We start from the raw sequence: 21,019 nt of genomic DNA, 5'->3' as shown, positions 1-21,019 counted from the left end.
CAGGGAGTGGGGAGGTCTGGTGGGGTGGTGGTGGTGGGGACACCCTCTTGGAGACAAAGGAGGAGGAATGAGCTAAGGAGCTGTTGGAAGGTGGACCGGAAGGGACTAGACTGGGAAAAAAAAATTAAAGAATAAATAAATAAGTGAGCATTGCTACAGGATCAGTGTTTGCCAGTGGTGCAAACCCAACAGGCAATAGTTGTCAGTGAAATGGACCTCATCGTTCTTTCCCTGCAGTTTCCAAGAACTCAACATTTCAGGGTGATGGTTTCAGGGACACAAATATTAAGTAATTGCTTATATTTTAGTCAAATGTAGCTATACAGGACTTCAGACACACATCAATAGTAAAATTTTTCTGACTGCATTTATAAATGTTTTGGGAGCCACATTACACTCAATAGTAAATCTGTTAGTACCTTCATTCTCTTTTACTAAGAGTTCACTTTAGACCCTTAAAGTATAGGAAATTAGTAATTTTTGTTGGTTGAGCATAACAGAAGTGATCATTTTAGAAAGTAAACCTTTATTTGGTAATTGGATTTCTGTAGTGTTTATAACCAAACAGCTTGCCATTGGACAGGAAGCAAACTAACACAGCAGCGTCCCTGCGAAAAGAGACCCATTCTGGGTTAGGGATGGAGCTCTCATTCACAGTTCCAGAGTAATGTCTCCTAGTGTGGGCATACTAGTACACATGACAATGACACTTGGTATTAGACAGCATAAAATGACTACATGGGGGGTTGTTACAGAGTGTACTTGATGCTTGAAAGGAATACCAGGTAGGTAGGGGCTGGGCTAATGCAGCCTAAGACTGAATTATAGGAGAAAAGGGAAGAGACTATGACAGCCTGTGGCTGTCTGTTATTTGACTTTTGCAGTAATTTGTAATATTTTATGATTCCCCTTAAAATGTCCTTAGAAACAGCCTTCCTTCAGTCACATGCATGTCTCCCTCAAGCACAATGTCTGCCTTAAGATACCCCTTTGTTTAACAAGGCTTGTCCGGGTCTGGAAAGAGACCTATGATTTTCTTCTTATTACAAAAGGGTTTTTCAACAGCAATGGTTTAATTTCCCAATTTTTTCTTAGTAGGAGCTGATTCCAAAAGGTGCCTTAGAACGGTTCTTGCAACCCTAATTCCTTTAAAAGAAGGAAAGGAGGCCTAAAGATTATGAAGCACTGACACATTCCCTCTCTGAAAATATATCACCAATAAGCCCTTTCCGCCATTACTGATAAAAGGTACATTGTATGATTATGTTTTTCAGCCACTTCTTCCAGGTGATGTTGAGTGTCAGTATAAGCACCAAACATCTTTCCACTTTAATGCTTCCCCACTGAACTCCTGGAGGCATACACTGTATAGCCCGCAAGGACATGAAATAGAAAGTCTGTGTAGCTTATGTCAGCTTTGGTTTTTTTTTTTCCCCAGAGTGTGAGCAATAACGGTAAATTACATTAATCATTTCCTTCACTGCAGTTTAGGACACTTTATATGACATAAAGCCTCTCTGTTTTAAAGGTTAAAATCTAATAAAATATTAAATATAGCTAGAAAATAGTCTCAATATGCATTGATGCAAATGAGTCTACTAATGGTGCCTACACTTGAAAAGATTGTAGACACATAGTTATGTTTGTCTGCATTTATATTGCATTGAATTTATTTTGCTACCATTTACAGGTTTCAAAATGCAACATGAATTTTTCTGTATAAGTGCATATATATATATATATATATATATATATATATATATATATATATATATATATGATACAGTTAGTTTGCAAACTAATGTGTGTTTTAAGCAGTTTAAACATAGTTATCCAGAGATGTTTGCATAGGAAAGACAGCCATGTGAAATTCTTGAATTGTATCCAACACGTTAGATACTGCACCTGTGCCTCCATTTGCATTGTCTGGAAAGTATCTCTGTTACTAAACTGAGTGGGCCCCGGGGCCTAGTTTTATTTTGAGATAGAGTCTCACTGAGTTGAGTTCACTTTGTAACTAAGCAAACTTTGAGTTTGTGATCCAGGATGATCCTGAGAGCCAGGGGGATTACAAGTTTGCTGTTACCAGGCCCAGCTTCAGTGCTGTTTAACAGTGTAAAAAATAAGACACTGAATAGAATAATTTATTTAGTAAGCATTCCCAGCTGATAAGTTCTCATCTAAGCTCAATTCGTGTTATACAGAATGTGTTAGATGAATATTGCAGGTGAATTGACATTGAAAAATGCCAAAGTTGCTATTTCGTTTGCATCATTTTGTATGTTGTTCCTCTTTACAAGTTTCAAAGGAGTTCATTTTTAGAGATTCAATAAACATCTTCCATATTTCCAATTTTTATTAATAAATCAAAATGTGACCAGTGAGACCAAAATTGACACTTTGTTAAGGAACCTCAGGTGAGTTTCTACAATGAGACTTCAAAAACAAGTTAGATTTTTCAGGTTGCCTGGTACCCTTCATATTTGTAGCGGTTGTTCACCATTGGGCCCATTCCTTTAGCATGGTCTATACATACCTACTAGGAGCGAGTGCTTTTTCAGTCACTGGAAACATAACAGCAAGTAAGCCACGTAGCCTCGCCCTAGTGCAGCTTCCACACAGATTTATGATATAGGTTAGGGATCCCTAAACCATATTTTTCATTTTTAAATTTCACTTGTGCTCAGGATTGAACTCACTACCAAACAAAACAAAACAAAGCCAAAACTGAAGGATTATTGTGTCAGCAAGTTTAGCTTGCAGCTCACATGTTTTCTGTAGCAGAGCCTCAGAAAGCTAATGTGTATAAAAGAATACGCCCAGATGTCATGCCTAAATGCTCCTACAAATTGTTCAAAAAACGCGTCCTAAGTGTTAATGTCAAAGATATCAATAGATTCTGACTGAAGATTATTTCTGAAGGCAATTAATAAAATTCTTAGTTGTCTCTAGTCACCTCTGGATTGTCAAACCTTACTCCAAAACAAAACAAAACAAAACAAAACATAGTGCTAGGGGCATACTGAGTATAAACCAATATATTTTCTTTTTGTTTATAGATTTATTATTTTTACTGTATATGTATGAGTATTTTGTCTACATGTATGTCTGTGCTCCATTTTCAGGCCAAGTGTCAATGGAACCCAGGAGACTCCTTGGATTTCCTCTGGAAATAGTGTGACAGACAGTTGTGAGCTGTATAGGTGATGGAACCCACATCCTCTGGAAGAGCAACAGATGCTCTTAACCACTGAGACATCTCTCTGGCCAAGTCAATAGATTATCAACTTGAGCCATCCCTGGTTAATAGTCGGTAAATATTTGTCCTTACTGATTAAAATTTAAAGAACAATAAATTGACTTACAAAAGGTAATTTTAAACTCAAAATATTCGCATATATGATGGCCTCTCTCCCAGTTATCCCCACCTCTCTGTGTATTAGGTATAAAGGCAGAATTGGAAGAGGTATTGTGAGCATTCTTGGTGATGATTTAGGAGTAAAGGCAATGCTATGAATTCTGAGAACAACTAAATAAAACGTCTTGTTTTAAATCATTGGATCTAAAAAGGAAAGAAAGAAAGTGAAACAAAAACTGCAGGGGTTGCTGATTTAATCTAGTTTATGAAGCTAAGTAACTTCTGATTTTTCTTGAAATCAGAAAGGAATGGAAAGGCTACCACACATGGCTACCACAGGCAAGTCTTATCTGCACTCAAGATGCTCCTTTGAAATAGAGAACAGACTTTGATTGAGACTCGTTTTCACCCGTTTTTCTCTCTGCCTTCGGTTGCAAAACCACACTCTTACTACTTCTTTCTCGAGATTCAATTCTTCAGCCATCCGCATGATCTCCTGCGAAGAAGGTTTGCTGTGCTCTCCAAAGTGTCTCTCCAAAGCATCCTTAGCGGCGATACTGGGGGAGGGATAAGGAGGGGGAGGGGAGGAGTTGGGATAAAATTATGTATGTTTCTTTCAAGGAAGCTCTTGGAAGAATAAGATGACGTTTAACTCTCTAAATATTACCACGAAGAAGTAACTTAAAGATTCTAAAAGCACACGTGAAAGCCAAATATATGCCTATGAATAAGACAGAGGCACCCTTACTCTAGATAGCCTTACCAAAATCACAGGCACAAACTTGGGAACCCAATTTCCCGCTGTTTCACCTTATGCCACAAGGGGGCACCAAGTTCTTGACAAAGAAAAGACATTGTGAGCCTTTCAAAACGCAACTCCTGCCTGCTCCTCTCCTGCCTCAGTCATCCCCATTATTTATAATACAGGAAATGGATAATAGCCAACTACCCTAGACGATCCTTTTACTGTTTCCTACTAGGACCTTCCAGAACCAAAACATCACGAAAAATTATGCTTCATGTTAAGATGAAAGAAGTCACGTGACACCTTGAGCTCAAGACACTCTGATGTCTCCTTTTGGTTTTTTTTGTTTTTTATTTTTTAGTTCAGATACTGCACTGGCAGAGCAAGGACTTGTATCTCCAAGGACAGCAGTGAATTCCTTGGTTTCCAGTTTTAACCAAAATGTCTCTCTAAACAATGAATCACACAATACATATTCGCCCTTCAAATGTTTAAAAAATACCATCTTCGTTTCTCATAAATTTAATCTTTAAAAACATTTTTCGATCATATATATTCACCCCATAATCACTGCTCTTATACTTAAACACTGGCTCTGTGTGAACACATTTTTTATTGTTCTCTATTAGATGTAGGATATCAGAGAAATACCTGATAGTTGTCCTCCGTTTCCTCTTCCTTTCGTTTGCTCCCACTTTTTCATTGTACAAAGCTGAAATGTGGAAAGGAGAGAATAATACAGTAAGTGTAAACTATCATTCTTTGGTTTCAATTTTTTCCAAATAATACCATGCAAACTATAGTTACTCTGCCTTTCTGTCTTAAATATTTGCAATGTAGGTCATTTTCTATTACATTGCACAGGGGAAGAAGGATTAAAGCAAAATAAATGTAGATGTCACAAAGATAATTCTTCTATAAACCCTCCCTTCACTGCCTGTTAGAATACTCATTGTAAGTTTGTAAATGCATCCCAGTCTGTGTGTGTGTGTGTGTGTGTGTGTGTGTGTGTGTGTGTGTAGCTTTTTTGATGATCTTTATTCAGCAGACTGGTGTGATCACTAATAACAGGTTGGAAAAGCAGTCCCTATAAGTTACTCCAAGATAACAAACATGTACACGTTAAATAATATTTAGCACTTTGTGCTGGGGCCTCATTAATTAGGAAGCTTCCCCATGCAGGATCCATGCATTTATTTCTATACTTACTTATACTACATTGTTTTCTCCCTATTCACCAAGACATTTAGTTTTCATTTGAAAGGGTTAAGAAGCCTCTGAACCCCCTGCCTGAGCACACATTCTGTCACCCTGGTGGGTTGTTAGTGGCCACACCACAGCACAGGCTGAGGAAGGTGCTTCAGTACCTCCGACCTGCTCAGCTTCCTCCAGCCACTTGGATAAAATTGCTTTCAGTTTGCAAGCATTTTTGAAACTGAGCTGCAAGTTTTCAAATCGGCAGATGGTTGTTTGACTGAATTCGGAGCCGTGGACAGCGGCCAGAGCTTCGCCCACGTTTGTCTGGGTGTATCCTGTGAGAGGGGAAGAGACATTAGCTCCAACTTCAACAGGAAGATCAGCGGGGGTCCATTATCACACACGTTGGATCTTTGTGAATTGCTCTCTAAAAATTCTTTTGTTTGACAATTTAGACTCATCTAGATTTAGAATGGATTTGCAAAGTCCATAAAACTGTGCCTTCCGGTTAGTGCATCACTGTTCAGGTGAAAGGGACTCATGTGTGCACATGACAGTAACACTGAACAGTCATGAGTATGACCTAACACTTTATAATGATCCTAGAAATTCCTGATGTTTTTATGATTATCAAATATGATACCTGCTCAAAATATTTGACCTATCGATTTGGCAAAATGCACAGTGATAGACCAAATATGGTTTTATATGAGAATAAAAATCTCAACAATATGTTGTTACACCAAATAAAACTAAGACTGAGGCTTACTTCACCTTCAAACATGTCATTCATGAAGGCTGTCTATGGTCTCACATTTTATGCATAAGTCCATGACTCCAAATGCATTTACTATACTTGGTAATACATCTGTCCCCCAACAAAAGGTCCTTATCGATTGCCACAAAGAGTTCTAGACTATAAAGTTTAATAAGCCATCAACACACAATTTTAAGCATCCATAAGGATATAAGCAGGACTGGAAATAAGTGTGATAATGGCACCTCCTGCTGTTTTTCCCCATGTCGTCATTACATCTTATGTCGGGCCTACGGCTATATACCTCTATGTATAATATGATGGCTTACAATATGCATCAGTGGATGTCACTATAAATTACCACAAGTTCAGAGGATTGCCTATCATTCCAACCTATTAAAAAATACATTTTTCATGAATTTGAACCACGAGTAATTGTCGTGATTATTGTATTTTAAAAATACTTTTCAGTAGAAATGAAAAGCGACTTTGAATAGGCAGTTCAGAGAAAAGGAACTACAAATGGTTACCGAACGGGAACAAATAACAATTTAATTTAAAGTGAAATTTAACATTTTGAGTGAAACCACACTACAGTGTCACTGCCTTTTAGGATTCAAAAGATCCCACTGATCCGTCAGTGTTTTTTACTTAGTTCTGTCTTGTCATTTGCCCTGGGCTGAAAACAGAGGTGTTTGTAGTGGTGAAATCCAGTAAAGAGGACTGTGACAGTGTCTATTAAACATGTCACTGTTTAATCACTGATCTGGCACTAACATGTTCTGTTCTCACAGTTCATATAGTGCACAAATGCATTTCTAGAGTCACCAAGTGTGAGATTGTTTTTATTACTAAGAGATTAAAAGGATGTAAAAGGCCAAGTTAAATAAACTAGTGTATTTATATTTATAAGCTGGCAGTTAATAGATACACCCCAAGTGAGCCCTTAAAATGTGCTCCAAAATATGCATGCACAAAAGAATATAGGCAGTTGCTTATAGAGGTTTAAGATATCTCTAGAAAGATACCTGAGAACCTAGCCCAAGTGAAGAGGAAAAAGGAGGAGAAGGAGGGGGAGGAGGGGGAGGGGGAGGAGGAGGGGGAGGAGGAGGAGGAGGGGGAGGAGGAGGGGGAGGAGGAGGAGGGGGGAGGGGGAGGAGGGGGGAGGGGGGAGGAGGGGGAGGAGGAGGAGGGGGAGGAGGAGGGGGAGGAGGAGGGGGGAGGGGGAGGAGGAGGAGGGGGGAGGAGGAGGAGGAGGAGGAGGAGAAGAAGAAGACGACGACGATGACAGTGTAACGTCATTTAGAGTATTTCATCATTTCAGATCCTATGAACGAAGTATCTCCTTGTTCAAGGAGATATTAAATAAAAGGAGCACTTTAAAGCTAATCATGAGGTATGCTAAATTTTAGGAAGTAACATTAACTTAAAAATCAGTGCTTTTATCCTGTTAAGAATTTGTTTGTTTTAGTTGTCCTACTTGGACTAGATTAAGTGCACAGGAGAGATACGGAATGAGAAATGGCTCGAGCTTTGAAGCAAAGTAGAACATAATTCACAGTAACTAGAGTAAGGATTTGCAGATGAAATTGTTTGATCTGTCACAGTCAACAAAGGCGTACCTAACTTAATTCTTCTCACTTTAAATTCGTTGGCAAACTGCTCCAGTTCTCGGATTTCCGGGGAGTCCATGTCTATTGGCTCTTCCACCAATTTACTTTTCCGCCTGAGTTCCTGCTTAAATTCAGAGGCTGTTGGGTCCTCCGCCAGCAGAGGTTGGTGCAGGGGAGGAAACCCATGACTCAGGGTGTGGTCTGGAAACTTGTAAAGACAAGGGGTTAAAGTGCCTGTGGATAAAGAGAGAGGAAAGGATGGTTGGAAATTATGTCTGTTTATACAAACAACACTGTGTTCGATCCCAGTGCTCTTGACAACAATTCCGAGTTTGCGTCTGAAGGCAGGACTTGGTCATACTGCCCAGGCTGCCCATGAGCTTGCTAACTCTGATCCCTCATTCTCCCAGATACTCCGATCACTTGTGTTGCAACACTGATTCGGTCTTAGCTTTTACAAGTTACCTTAAGCTCAGTCTCCTAAAGTAGAAGCCAGAGTAGGTGGAATGAAATTACCTTCCGCCTTTCCCTGAAGAACAAAGCCAAAGTTAATGTCAAAGGAGGAGAAAGATCTTAAATAGCTGAGTGTATAAGATTCCATTTTCTTGTAAAACAATATGCAGTCCTGAGATTCTGACACGTGGCTAACCAGATATCGTGCACTGATCTCTGTCCTCTTAAGTTAGTAAGTGGCTACAGTCAAGAAAAGACATAGTTGGACTGCATGCTACACAGATAAATTCTTATAACTGGGAAATTAACCTTAAAGTACTACAAATATCACTGGTTTGATCGTAAATGCTTAACTTCAGAGTGAAAATGAGCATGATTTTTAAACACAACAAAGACAAACTTTTTTTTTAAGCTGATTTCATGAGTCAGAGAAACAAAAGGTAAGCTTAGAAGCTCTATAAAATTTTGTGAAAAGCTTTTTTAAAAAGTAGACACTACGATGGAATCAGTTTCTTTTTTCGTAATTGTGTAAAGAAAAGCAAACATAAAATCCAAAGGAGGGGATAATTCTAGACCCCAATTCTAGAGGGGATATCTGTAGTGTGCAGTGTTGGCTTGACTTCGCTGCAGTATGTCCTAGTAAATAGGACTACTGTGGACGTTTTACAAGTTTCAGTGTTCATTTGAAAACTAGATTAGACCTCAGTTCAGGATCTTAATGTCAGGATGGCACACAAAAAACCTTCATCATATTTTGTTTCACCTTTTCTTCATTGACCAATTACTATTTTTATTATTGAGGATTTCACTTCTGTTCATTTTAAATGTCATGTATCACAAAAATCTGAGTAATTGATTAGTCTCCTGAGTATAAATACTTAAAAGCAACTTTCATTGATTACACACAATATTTATTCTCAGAAACATATTAAAAAATTAATAACCCTCAACTTCACCCATAAATTAAAGCAATTAGTAATAATATAATGCAAAAAGCTTCCAACAATATATAAATATTTAATAATAAATAGTAGTGTAAGTCAGCAAGTTATTAGCTTATTTATATAAGAAATGGTAAAATTCATCTCTATCCAATAAAATACATTATTTTTTCTAATGAAAATTAAACATGTCAATTTTAAGAGTTTAAATGAAATAGCATGAAGTAAACTCATACTCCACAGGTGTGATAAAAGGTTAAGAGAAACTATCCTTTTCTCTTTAGATTTGTGTGTGTGTGTGTGTGTGCCTGTGTGTGTGTGTGTGTGTGTGTGCTTATTCACATGTACTACATGTCTCCACACCTGTGGATGCCAGCAGAGAGCGTTGGCTCCTCTGGAACTGGGGTCAGAGATGGTTGTGAACCACCATGTGAGTTCTGGAAACCATTCTTTGGTCCTTTACAAGAACAGCAAATGCTATAAACCACTGAGCCATCTCTCCACCCCAAGAGAGAAACTATTTTTCTTGCTAAAAATGTACTCTGCCTCTGCTTTTATAAATGCAAATTATCCAGTAAAGTAGATTTCTGGTTATCTTTCAATAAGAATGATGCTCCATGATCTGATTGTGAAGAATCCTGGCCATTATTTTCAATTCTTTGAGCCCACACAGTCCTGAGGTACCATAGGTCCATTTAAAAGTGTCAATTTCATGCTAGTCAGCCTCCTTTTCTATATAAAACTAAATGAGTTAGGAAGGACGGGATATATATCTTCCCCACTGATTCCAATTTAGGAGGTCTCTTATAAAGTAATCATTAACTTCCCTTCAGATTAGGAGCTGTCTTAAGTACACAGTAGTCACACGAACTGAATTCCACTAACTTAGAACAGAGGCTACGTTATTCTCCAACCTTCTGTACTCAGGTAAATCATGCAAATTTCTTTCAAAGATTTCCGGAATGTTTGGCTGCCTCTATACAAACTCTTTGGATCTATAATGATTCAGAAAGCACCTGAGAGCATGGCACTCCCGGATAATTCAAGAGCAGTTTACTTATTACAGATATTCTCAGAAATCCAACATGAAACCACATTAGAGTGGAGTCAGTGAAAAATGAGCAGAAAATACCAAGTTCCTAGGTGTAGTAAGCATAATAAGAGGAAAGACAATATGTGAAACATAGTTTTTTTTCATTACATAAAGTATCCCTCAATATACCCTTAGGGCCACCGCTTTCATAGAGCCAGCCTTTCTTAGCGATTCATCATGGCAATTATCAATACAGTACAGACAGAGTTTGATTCCTACTGTCTGTGAACATGCGGAGTGATGGGACCATATAAATAACACAGTCTTTTTCAAATCCCTTCAAGCCCAGATTACTGAAGAAGGCAGTAAGCCCACACAGCAGAAATCTCAAAAATGTTTCTCAAAACATTGCTAAAGCAGCACTGTAATTAGCCTGGACAAGGACCCATGTGCAAGCTTGGAAATGCCAGAGCCCTCGCCATACTCCCTTAGGTTTTCATGACGTATACGGATCCACCTTGGCCTCTCTGAGCTGTTCTGTATGTCTTTATGTGTGGTGCACATGGCAGAAGACAGATGAATCTTTCAAAGCAGGCATAGGGGACACAGGTAGAGGTTGCCCTGTAACATACTGACTCAGCCCTTCACACCATTGAGCAAGTTGCTCACCTGCATGTGGCTAATTGACAGCACTTCAGGTTAAGGATCTGCAGCCTTAAAAGAACAAACAAGAGAAGGAGAGAGATGCTCAGGACTCAAAGAAATGGACCTTAGATGAAACATCCTATAGTGGGGAGAGGGAACTTGTAGAGTCCACCTCAAGTAGAAAGTGAAGGCATGGGTTTGCCATCCCATAGTCTGACCCAGAATTGTTCCTGTCTAAAAGAAATGCAGCCAGCTATACCTCTCTTGGGCATATACCCAAAAGATGCCCCAACATATAACAAAGACACGTGCTCCACTATGTTCATAGCAGCCTTATTGATAATAGCCAGAAGCAGGAAAGGACCCAGATGCCCTTCAACAGAGGAATGGATACAGAAAATGTGGTATAGGTACACAATGGAATACTACTCAGCTATCAAAAACAATGACTTTATGAAATTCGTGGGCAAATGGTTGGAACTGGAAAATATCATCCTGAGTGAGGTAACCCAATCACAGAAGAACACACATGGTATGCACTCATTGATAAGTGGCTATTAGCCCAAATGCTAGAATTACCCTAGATGCCTAGAACACATGAAACTCAACACAGATGATAAAAATGTGAATGCTTCACTCCTTCTTTAAAAGGGGAACAAGAATACCCTTGGCAGGGAATAGAGAGGCAAAGATTAAAACAGAGACAGAAGGAACACCCATTCAGAGCCTGCCCCACATGTGGCCCATACATATACAGCGACCCAATTAGACAAGATGGATGAAGCAAAGAAGTGCAGGCAGACAGGAGCCGGATGTAGATCTCTCCTGAGAGACACAGCCAGAATACAGCAAATACAGAGGTGAATGCCAGGAGTTAACCACTGAACTGAGAACAGGACCCCCTTTGAAGGAATCAGAGAAAGAACTGGAAGAGCTTGAAGGGGCTCGAGGCTCCATATGAACAACAATGCCAACCAACCAGAGCTTCCAGGGACTAAGCCACTACCCAAAGACTATACATGGACTGACCCTGGGCTCCACCCTCATAGGTAGCAATGAATATCCTAGTAAGAGCACCAGTGGAAGGGGAAGCCCTTAGTCCTGCCAAGACTGAACCCCCAGTGAACATGATTGTTGTGGGGAGGGCGGTAATGGGGGGAGGATAGGGAGGGGAACACCCATATAGAAGGGGAGGGGAAGGGGTTAGGGGGATGTTGGCCTGGAAACTGGGAAAGGTAATAACAATTGAAATGTAAATAAGAAATACCCAATTTAATAAAGATGGAGAAAAAAAAAAAAGAAATGCAGGGACAAAAATGGAGAAGAAACTGAGAGAAAAGAGGTCCAGGGACCAGCCCAAATTGGGATCCAGCTGAAGGGGAGGCTAAAAGACCTGACACTATTACTGATGCTATGGTGTGCTTTCAGACAGGAGCTTAGCATGGTGGTGGTAAGAGGCCCAACAAGCAGCTAAAAGAGTCAGATGCAGATACTTACTTCCAACCAATGGACAGATGCTGGTGACCTCTGTGGTTAAATTAGAAAGAAGCTGGAAGAAGCTGAGGAGGAGGGTGACCCTGTAGGAGGACCAGCAGTCTCAATTAATCTGGACCCCAGAGATCTCTCAGACACTGGATCACAAACGAGGTAGCATACACCAGCAAATATGAGTCCCCCACCCCCATATACAGCAGAGGACTCCCTGGTTTGGCCTCAGTGAGAGAAGATGCACCTAACCCTCAAGAGACTTGAGGCCCCAGGGAGTGGGGAGGTCTAGTGGGGTGGTGGTGGGGGGTAGGACGGGACATCCTCTTGGAGACAGGGAAGGAGGTATGGGATGAGGAACTGTTGGTGGGTGGACCTGGAGGAGGCTAACGACTGGACTGTAAAAAAAGATTGAAGATAATTAAAAAAAAAAGGATGCAACAATACATGCCTGCACTGTAACTGTGTACCGGAACAAATATTTAAACATTTCCTCTCATTCTGCCCTTTTTACACACATGTTACAAGCAGATCATATGTTCGAATTTGATCTTCCTTTCTTTGAAGACTGCACATACTGTATGTAAGAGACTACTCACCCATTGTTTCACAAAATAAGTTTAACTGGCACACCACCATGCCCACGTGCCCAGAACCACTGTCTCGCCACAGTACAGTGGGGTAGCTGGAGCAGAGAGACTTAGGGTGTTTATAATCTTGCTCAGTGTAGAAGGGGCTGTGAATCATCTAGAAGGCAAAGGCACCACAGTGCCACTAGAAAGCCTTTCCAGAGGAATGGCCAGCAATCTTCAGAATGACTCTTCCCTGGGCAACCCTATCATCTTGGGATAACAGAAAAGAAAAACAGGAAGAATAACAGAGAAGAGAGAAGGAGAGGGAGAAAGGGGAGATTTTAAAAAAAAGAAATTAAAGAGAAAAATACGAAGAATGAATGAGAAGATTTCTATGATTTCGTTTCACTCTTTTTCTTTCCTCTCAAAACGTACTTTTAAAACAAGGGCTTGCCTTCCATTTCTAAGGAGGCTTAGCTTCTGTGCCACATGACCACATTGGTTTCTTGCTCTTGTTCTTTGCCATGAAGCTGGCATGCTTAGTTTCTGTGAGATGGTGGAAGCTCTTATGCATGTTCCCTAAACTACAGTCTGCTTTAGACACCAAGAACAAATGGAAGCAAACGCAGAGACCCAGGAATCCGAATGTTAAGGTGTGTTTGTTTGTTTTTGTTGTTGTTTTGTTTGGTACTTTTGTTTGTTTGTTTTGTTTGTTTGGTTTTTTTTGTTTGTTTTGTTTTGTATTTTTGCTGGTGGTTTGCTTCATTTTTGTATTTTTAAGCAGAGATTTCGAGGAACATTTGTAATTCCCTCACGTGATTTGTACTGAAGACTAATGACATTATATCTAAATACTCAGGAGTAGAGAGGAAGAAGTAAATGGCCACAAACCTATCTGAGGAGAGCAAAAGAATAATGCTGAGTTGATGCAAATCTACTGCACCTGGTAGGATGGGCAGCCTCATTAGTTAGCAGTGCAGCCTTTTGCTGTTTTCTTTTCCAGTCAATAATTCCCTAGTTCACCGGTGCCTAGATTAGGGGCTACAGGGAATTCATCTCAGGATTTAAATCTTCCACATCAACCTGGAAAAAAAGTCTCTGTAGCTTGTCCCTTCCAGTGAGTTAACTTAACAAAACCCTAAAATGAATGCATCAGAGTAATATAATAGCCATATTAAAACAACTCTACGCCCTTTGAAACAGTAATTTGGGTAGCTTCCCCTCAGACTGTAAGATACCTAGCCTGCCCATAAGATGCTTCTGTAGATTTTGAGGGAGTGGCTGACATTTCAGAAAATCCAAACGACACAGCGACATTTCTATTGTCCTTTTATATACATTTTGTGCCTCATTTTTTGAATGGCTGTATTTTATGACTCAATTTGTGCAGCTTCCCTGGGAATGAAAGCAGAAGAAATTCAGATTGGCTAAGATTTAATCTGCCACGAAGTGCATGTTAATGTGGAATATATGTCAAGACCCAGACATGCTGACAAATTATAAAGCGTATAATATTTTAATGACATCTCTCCTAGAAATATTCAAATATAGTCTCTCTGCACCATGGTGAGGTTTCATTTTAGTGACAAAATATAATTTAATTTGAAGGCTACAATGATGCCTCTAAATCTTGGTATTACAATTGTGTTTATGATGTCACTAAACCAGACTTTGGTAGAGTCCTTCTCAGGTCCTTTCTATTTGACTATATTAAGATCAGGATGTCGGGAAATGGAAAAGGTATGTGGAGTGCTGTCAGCTGTGTCTTAATGGGACCCTGGCCCCATTACTAATTTGGAATACATTATAGGACTCTGAAGGTAACTATAAACTCTCTAGACAACCGTGGACCACATTGATTCAGTACAAGGGCGGTGTTACCCAAAGGAATTAGGGCAAGACATCATTAGCCACTACTCTTTGGCTGGTGTGTATGTGTATATCCGTGAGTCTGTGTGCGCATGTGTGTGTATTGGTGTGTATAAGTGTGGGGGTTGGGCAGTTGATTTTCATGCTAACTCAAGTCAAAGGGCAAATGCCACCTCTCTTGAGGAAATAAAGAAACTAAAGGTATGCAGGGATTCCTGGTAATCACTGTGACAGAACTTCCCTCTAGCAGAGCTCGGCCTCTGACCATGTGCCTGTTACCTCTTATTTAGATCCTCAAGATTCTGTGAAGGCTAAAGATTGCATTCAACTCCCATCTCCGACAGCTATTTGAACATATTTTACTAATTCACAGCAAATATTGATAATCAATGTGGAAGTTGTTCTTTTTTGTTTAGGAATACTGATTAATTAAATTGCATGTAAGTGATGAATTTTAAAAGGAAAAACTCTTGGCTTTAGATATTCCCTAAACGTTAAAAAGAAAAACCAGGTTGGAGAGACAGCTCAGGGGTTCAGAGCACTGGCTGCTTCTTGAGAGCTAGAGAACGTCTTCCTTATTCCCAGCCCCTCACCCATACTTAGAACCGTCTAACTCCAGATCCAGGGGAGACGATAGCCTTCCCAGGCCTCTGTGAGCAATGTGTGCAAATGATGCACCGACATACATGCAAACAAAGCACTGTGCAGATAAAATAAAAAGGAATGAATTTTTTGAGAGAAAAAAGTATTGATAGGCAATAACTAAGAACACAGTCTTTAACTGAACCCCCAGTGAACTAGATTGTTGGGGGGAGGGCAACAAGGTGGGGGAGGATGGGGAGGGGAACACCCATAAAAAAGGGGAGGGGGGAGGGGGATGTTTACCCGGAAACCGGGAAAGGGAATAACACTCGAAATGTATATAAGAAATACTCAAGTTAATTAAAAAAAAAAAAAAACAGTCTTTAATGTTGATGGGTAGGACAGAGAGTTGAAAAAGAGGAAAAGAATAGGGGCAGAATTTATTATGTAAAACATTTTTCATTAATTAATCAATTTACTTTACATAGCAGTATCAACTCCCCTCCCTTCTCAGAACCCCCCTCACCTCTCCTCTCCACATCCTCCCATCCCCTTCTCCTCTGAAAAGGGTTAATAGAAAAAGATTTTAAATAAAACATTTTTTTTAAAGAACGAATACCAGCCTCCATTTTACAATAACAGTTTAAATGCCGATGTACTTAGAATGGTGTTTAACAAAATGTAAAGAATGTTTTATTTTAAAAATCTTAATGTTTTATGGAGGAAATCTAGATTAATGAATTAAATTATTTGTTCCGTTTTTATTTCAAAATTCTAAGCACACCTCTATGTTTCTCTGTGTGTAATTGTTTACTTGGAGGACAAACATAAGTCAGCTCCAAAGATTGCCTGCATATTTGACCCTTTTCTCCAAAATCTCCACTGTCTGTCTGTCTGTCTCCGTTTCACTTTCCACACTATCTTCTGTCTTGGTCTTGATTTCTCTCTGATGAGAGTTATTTTGCTGCCGTAACAACAAATACAGACCACTAAAATATCTCCTTGAGCACAAGCTAACGAGTAAAACTCTGTGAACAGCAATCCATGTTCATTTAACCCAGTAAAATGCTGTATTTGGCCATGCCCTGAGATTAAGTACTGATTTGTGCATGAGTGGAACTCGAAGGGCAGGTGGTCCCAATTGTAGACAGCCGTTCTGCGAATGTGTGTACACAGACAATACCGGTGTGCCAGAATTATGCTTGAAAGAGGTATGGTTCACTTCTCCTGAAATGTGTGTCACATCGCCTACCTCAGTAAAGCCTCAGAAGCAGTCCAGGACCGCCAAATCTTGAAATACCCATTGCTAATGTCTCTGAATGTCAGGCTAAGCCTTCAATTTCTATTTTATATTTATCTTTATCAAATATACAAAAAAGCAGTACAGTGACAAAGCCAATGTTCTGTAAACGGGTGACTGATGGAATAGCCACTAGACTCACAAGACTATTGGTGACTGGCATCAAAACCAATTTAGCCGAGAAGCTGAAGTTTAAATTCTAATGTTAATTAACTTTCATTTAAATGTAAGTGATCACAGGAGTCTACTAGCCAGTATAGAATTGCTGCAGGGAATCCCATAAGGGCAGTAACAAGTGGTAACTAGCAGTTTAACATAATTAAAATTTAAAAAAAGAAAGAGGAAGAACAAAAAATAACAGCAAAACCATATAAAGCTCGTGCAAAGTTCAGGAGCAGGAGTGGAGAACTGTGTAGAACAGGGTCATCTGGGTCATGATATTTCTTAGAGCCTCATGCTTTATTGAACATCAGACACTCCAGAAAGTGACAAATCTACCACCAACTTTCAAGCTGTAAGATCAGAATTTCGCGTCACAGTCTTCCCTCCACTCTCTCTGGCCCGGGAAACTCAACACTGTTTTCCCCCAATGATACTACACGTAAAGGTAATGTTTCTTACCTGCCATCACTCCGTAGGTGGATGGCTGGTTTCCATAATGACAGGAAGGCACAGAATAATGAAGTCCTGTCGCTGTATTTCCCATCGTTGTCATCGAGAAATATGTGTGCAAACATTTAGGAGTTTGGATCAAAGACAAAATAGACGGGACTGGTAAGAAAATGTATGAGGGTTCAAGACACATTCTACTCATTTCAAGATTACACATTTACATGATTTTAAAATTGTATTTTCTTCACTGAGAGTTTCTGAATAAGCAAATAAAATCAACCAAGGGTTGTCTTAAGTGATGAGATCCTAAGTCATCAAACTAGATTGCAGTGTGACCTATGTTGTGGATATAAGTATCTCATGAGGAGAAATGAGAGGATGGTGGACTGTAATATTCCTGTGGATTCCATATAGGGTAGATATTATACCACAGTCATTGGAAAGTCCTCTGGACATCATATGTATCACAGTATAATCAGGAGCTTGTCTCTGAAAAAGTGAATATGTAATTCGCTCTTGAATTGTCATAGCAGATAAATCTGCTCATTTTCTTTACAACTTCGTCTACTAAAGAGATAATAAGTAAATATCTTCTCGTTTAAATACAATCCTAAAAGGACTGCGGTTTTCAGGGTTTCACGAAGACCCTGTGAAAGTGTCTACTGCACTAATGTTGACATTGAAACCATGGCTTGTAGATGTTCTGTATGCTCACAATTGATAGCCAGTCCAAAACTTTTCTTTATTGCTGAACCTCATAATCTCGTTAATAATTCCTAAAATTAGTGTGCATTTAATAAGATATGAATTATAAAATGTGTAGGAAGCTTTAAACACATTTCAACAAGGTTTTTCACCAAAACATCCACCAGAAAAAGTTTCACTGTGGACTTGCTTACTCACTTTTCTCTCTAACCCTAAATATAATAATATAATGTAGTATAGTACATTAATATTATAGGTAGGTTATTATAATAAGCATAACAAATGTTTTTGAATAAATAGCATAAGAGTACATGACTAGGAGTATTTGAGAATATTAACAAATGGTGTAGAGGTTAATGGCATGCCTTTTCATGGAACAAATATATTTTGTCTAAATATACATAATATTATTTGTAAATATCTGCATAAATTTCCAGTTTGTAACCCATATCGAACAACATGAAATAATTTTACCATGTAATGGTAACACAGAACAATTTCACCATTCATTTCCAAAATTCAATGAATCTTAAACACATTTAATACCCAAGGGCTTTCATTAAAATAACTATAATTCCTTACTTAATTAGATATGTTAATAGCTATGATTTTATAGGAAATTATAAATTATTTAAAAATCATTTAAAGGAAGTTTTGTAGACTGTTTTGTATTTATTGAATTCATGAAAGTTACTTGATATTTGTTTTATTTTATTTTAGAAAGTTCAATAAAATGTAGGCTCATTTATTAAGTGCATTGTTGAACATTTTTAAATAAATAAAAAAAAACCTTCAAGTTAGATCATTTTGTTATATCATTATTTCAATCTTAAATTTTACATTGCTGCCAATCAATTATTTTCCTATATTTAAAGAAACAAAATATCATTGTCCTAATTCTCAGTTTATAAAATATATTATTAAATATAATCATTTAAATTATTATCTTTTCCATCTTACATGATTCAGTATACTCCCCCAATCACCTTTTAAACTAAACTGTGGTAATCTTTAGTAGATAAGTGATGTTGCCTGAGTCCAAATATTTAACCTCTTCACTATTTCAAATCCAGTCAATGATGGGTGATTAATGTTCTAGTTATCTTAAAAGGTTGTTTAATTGTTTTACACAATAATATTAGCACAAACGTACAAATATATTTTCTACAAATAAAAAACTTCATTACTTCATGTGATGTAAAACACATTAACAAATGAAAGTTGAATTCAGATTGTTTCCTGGAAGAAGTTTAGTCCAAGGCTCTGGCCATCTGTAAAGCAACTTGAGACCAATTGTCATTGCATAAAATACAAATGTATTCGCAACACACATATACTTGCTTATGCCTGAATAATGTGTTTTGATCCCCAGTTTAATTTTTATTTTGGATTGTTAAGTAAATTTTGGATAAATTTAAAAAGTTATCCCTAGAACTCAATCTTGAGAAAGTTTAACTCTCTCAGCTCTAAATATTCTCTTGCTTTGTTTGCTATGATTACTACTAAGAATTTATTAAAATGTAATTTTAATAAAGCATTTAATTATTTTATTCATTAAAGTTCACTTCAATTGGAGTTGGAAAATTTTTAGTTATTTTTATAAGGTTTATGATTGTTTAAAGAAAGGAACAAATATAATTTTAAAAAGAAATACATTTTTATATAAAGTAGTTGTACCGAGTTAACATTAAACTATTTAGAATATTTGATTTTGCTCTCCATCCATAAACATTTCTATTAATATCATTTTCGGAGTGGAAAATACACTCACTATTTGCTTATGCAGGAAATAGTACTTCTGGGTTTTAAAGTAAAATCAGTAAGTGATTTCCATAATTAATATTTTCAATTCTTAGGTAACTGGACTTTTACAACATCCTTAATATTTAACCAAAGCAAACTAAAAGGGAGAAATGGAAGAGAGATTATTCACTAACAAGATTCATCGCATCCATTCTGAAAGCTGTAGGCCCAGCCATGGAGGTCAGTACCTGTGGACATCACGTTGGTGGCGTGGTTGGAGGCTGGGAGACCCTCAGCGGCACTGTGGTGCATTCTCAGAGGCAGGGCAGCAGAAGCGTCAGAATTCAGAGGTATAAAGGTATCAGCCGAGGTGAAAGGTTGGCAACTCATTCCCACAAGAGAGTAGAGAACTAAGACGCACCGCTTGCCAGTCCGCTTTTATTATATTACTGTATCAAAGGGCCGATTCACGGCTCCCTATTGCATATATACATCAGGGCGGCTCTGAGGCACCAGGAGGGTGCAGGCTAGTATTTATACTCTGAGGAAATCCATTTATACATGTTAATAGTTTTTTTCCCAGGAGTGTTGCTTTGTTAACCCGAACTGTCTTTCTTACCCAAATACTATCTGTGCCCACGGAGAAACCTGGTTGTGACGTACGAAGTGAGGAGAAGGCAAAAAACAGAAACTTTATTTGACGTCAATAAGTGGGAACTTTAAGAGAGAGTCAAGAACTTTGAAAAAGTGTTTCTCAAACTACTGGTGTGGCAATGAAAAATAGGCGTCTTTTGGTTTCTAATACAAGAAAACTTTTAGATATGAGATGTTTACCATTTTGCTAACTCTTAAATGATATTGAAAGTAGGATAAAATGAGGGAAATGCATACTAGATAATTTAAAAGAAATGGCGCACTTAAAAGCCTGTGAGGTGGCCCAGTGGTCAAGGAGCTGTTCACACAGCTGGACAGATGTGAGTTCTGTACCTGGAGCCCATGTAAAGGTCGAAGGAGAGAACTAACTCCATATAGTTGTCCTCTGCCCTCAACATGCATGAAATGGCATGTGAGCTCATGCCTACACATCACGTGCGCGAGCGTGCACACACACACACACACACACACACACACACACACTAATGGAATCACTTTTTAAAGCAATACAACGTTTAGATTGACGCTTAGGAAAGTGTGGGAGGTGAAATACAACAACACATGTGCTGTTGGTTATGAGTTTAAATTCCACGATGTGTGTTTTTTTAAATAAACAGTATGAGAACTAATTTACATTTTCTTGACATATACAATGGGAAGGCTTTTAATAATGCCAAGTAATATGCAGAGAAGACAAGCAGAAGCGACATCATCTATCCCTTTATTTCCATTTACTCATCAAGAACTAACAGTTA

At 38.5% G+C, this 21,019-nt stretch overlaps 1 protein-coding gene and 1 long non-coding RNA gene across 3 annotated transcripts in view; one reads left to right on the top strand and one right to left on the bottom strand.

The window, feature by feature from the left end:
- Positions 1–2,338: 2,338 nt before the first annotated feature.
- Positions 2,339–20,322, bottom strand: Pou1f1 (POU class 1 homeobox 1). Of its 2 annotated transcripts, none has more exons than XM_006247974.2 (6): positions 19,859–20,322; positions 17,172–17,321; positions 7,680–7,904; positions 5,471–5,635; positions 4,755–4,815; positions 2,339–3,915 (listed from the first exon to the last, which is right to left on the bottom strand). In XM_006247974.2, the coding sequence occupies exons 1-6, from the start codon at positions 19,998–20,000 to the stop codon at positions 3,705–3,707; spliced, it is 954 nt and encodes a 317-aa protein (XP_006248036.1). In that variant the 5' UTR covers positions 20,001–20,322; the 3' UTR covers positions 2,339–3,704.
- Positions 19,619–21,019, top strand: part of LOC134480945 (uncharacterized) — an 18,631-nt gene continuing 17,230 nt past the window's right edge. The window contains exon 1 of the long non-coding RNA XR_010055987.1: positions 19,619–19,850. This is a non-coding gene — a long non-coding RNA (uncharacterized LOC134480945). The remainder of the gene's footprint in view (positions 19,851–21,019) is intronic.

The sequence above is a fragment of the Rattus norvegicus genome, chromosome 11, assembly GCF_036323735.1.
Source record: "Rattus norvegicus strain BN/NHsdMcwi chromosome 11, GRCr8, whole genome shotgun sequence".
Lineage (NCBI taxonomy): Eukaryota > Metazoa > Chordata > Mammalia > Rodentia > Muridae > Rattus > Rattus norvegicus.
Note: the sequence above shows the minus strand (reverse complement) of the source record. Positions and strands in the feature narration are given on the sequence as shown.

Coding starts and splice junctions, on each gene's coding strand:
- Pou1f1 (XM_006247974.2), bottom strand. CDS start 20,000: ATGAGTTGCCAACCTTTCACCTCGGCTGATACCTTTATACCTCTGAAT. Junction 17,322..19,858: donor CACCAACGTGATGTCCACAG/GTACTGACCTCC, acceptor TTTTCTTACCAG/TCCCGTCTATTTTGTCTTTG. Junction 4,816..5,470: donor GGAAGCTGAGCAGGTCGGAG/GTACTGAAGCAC, acceptor TCCACATTTCAG/CTTTGTACAATGAAAAAGTG.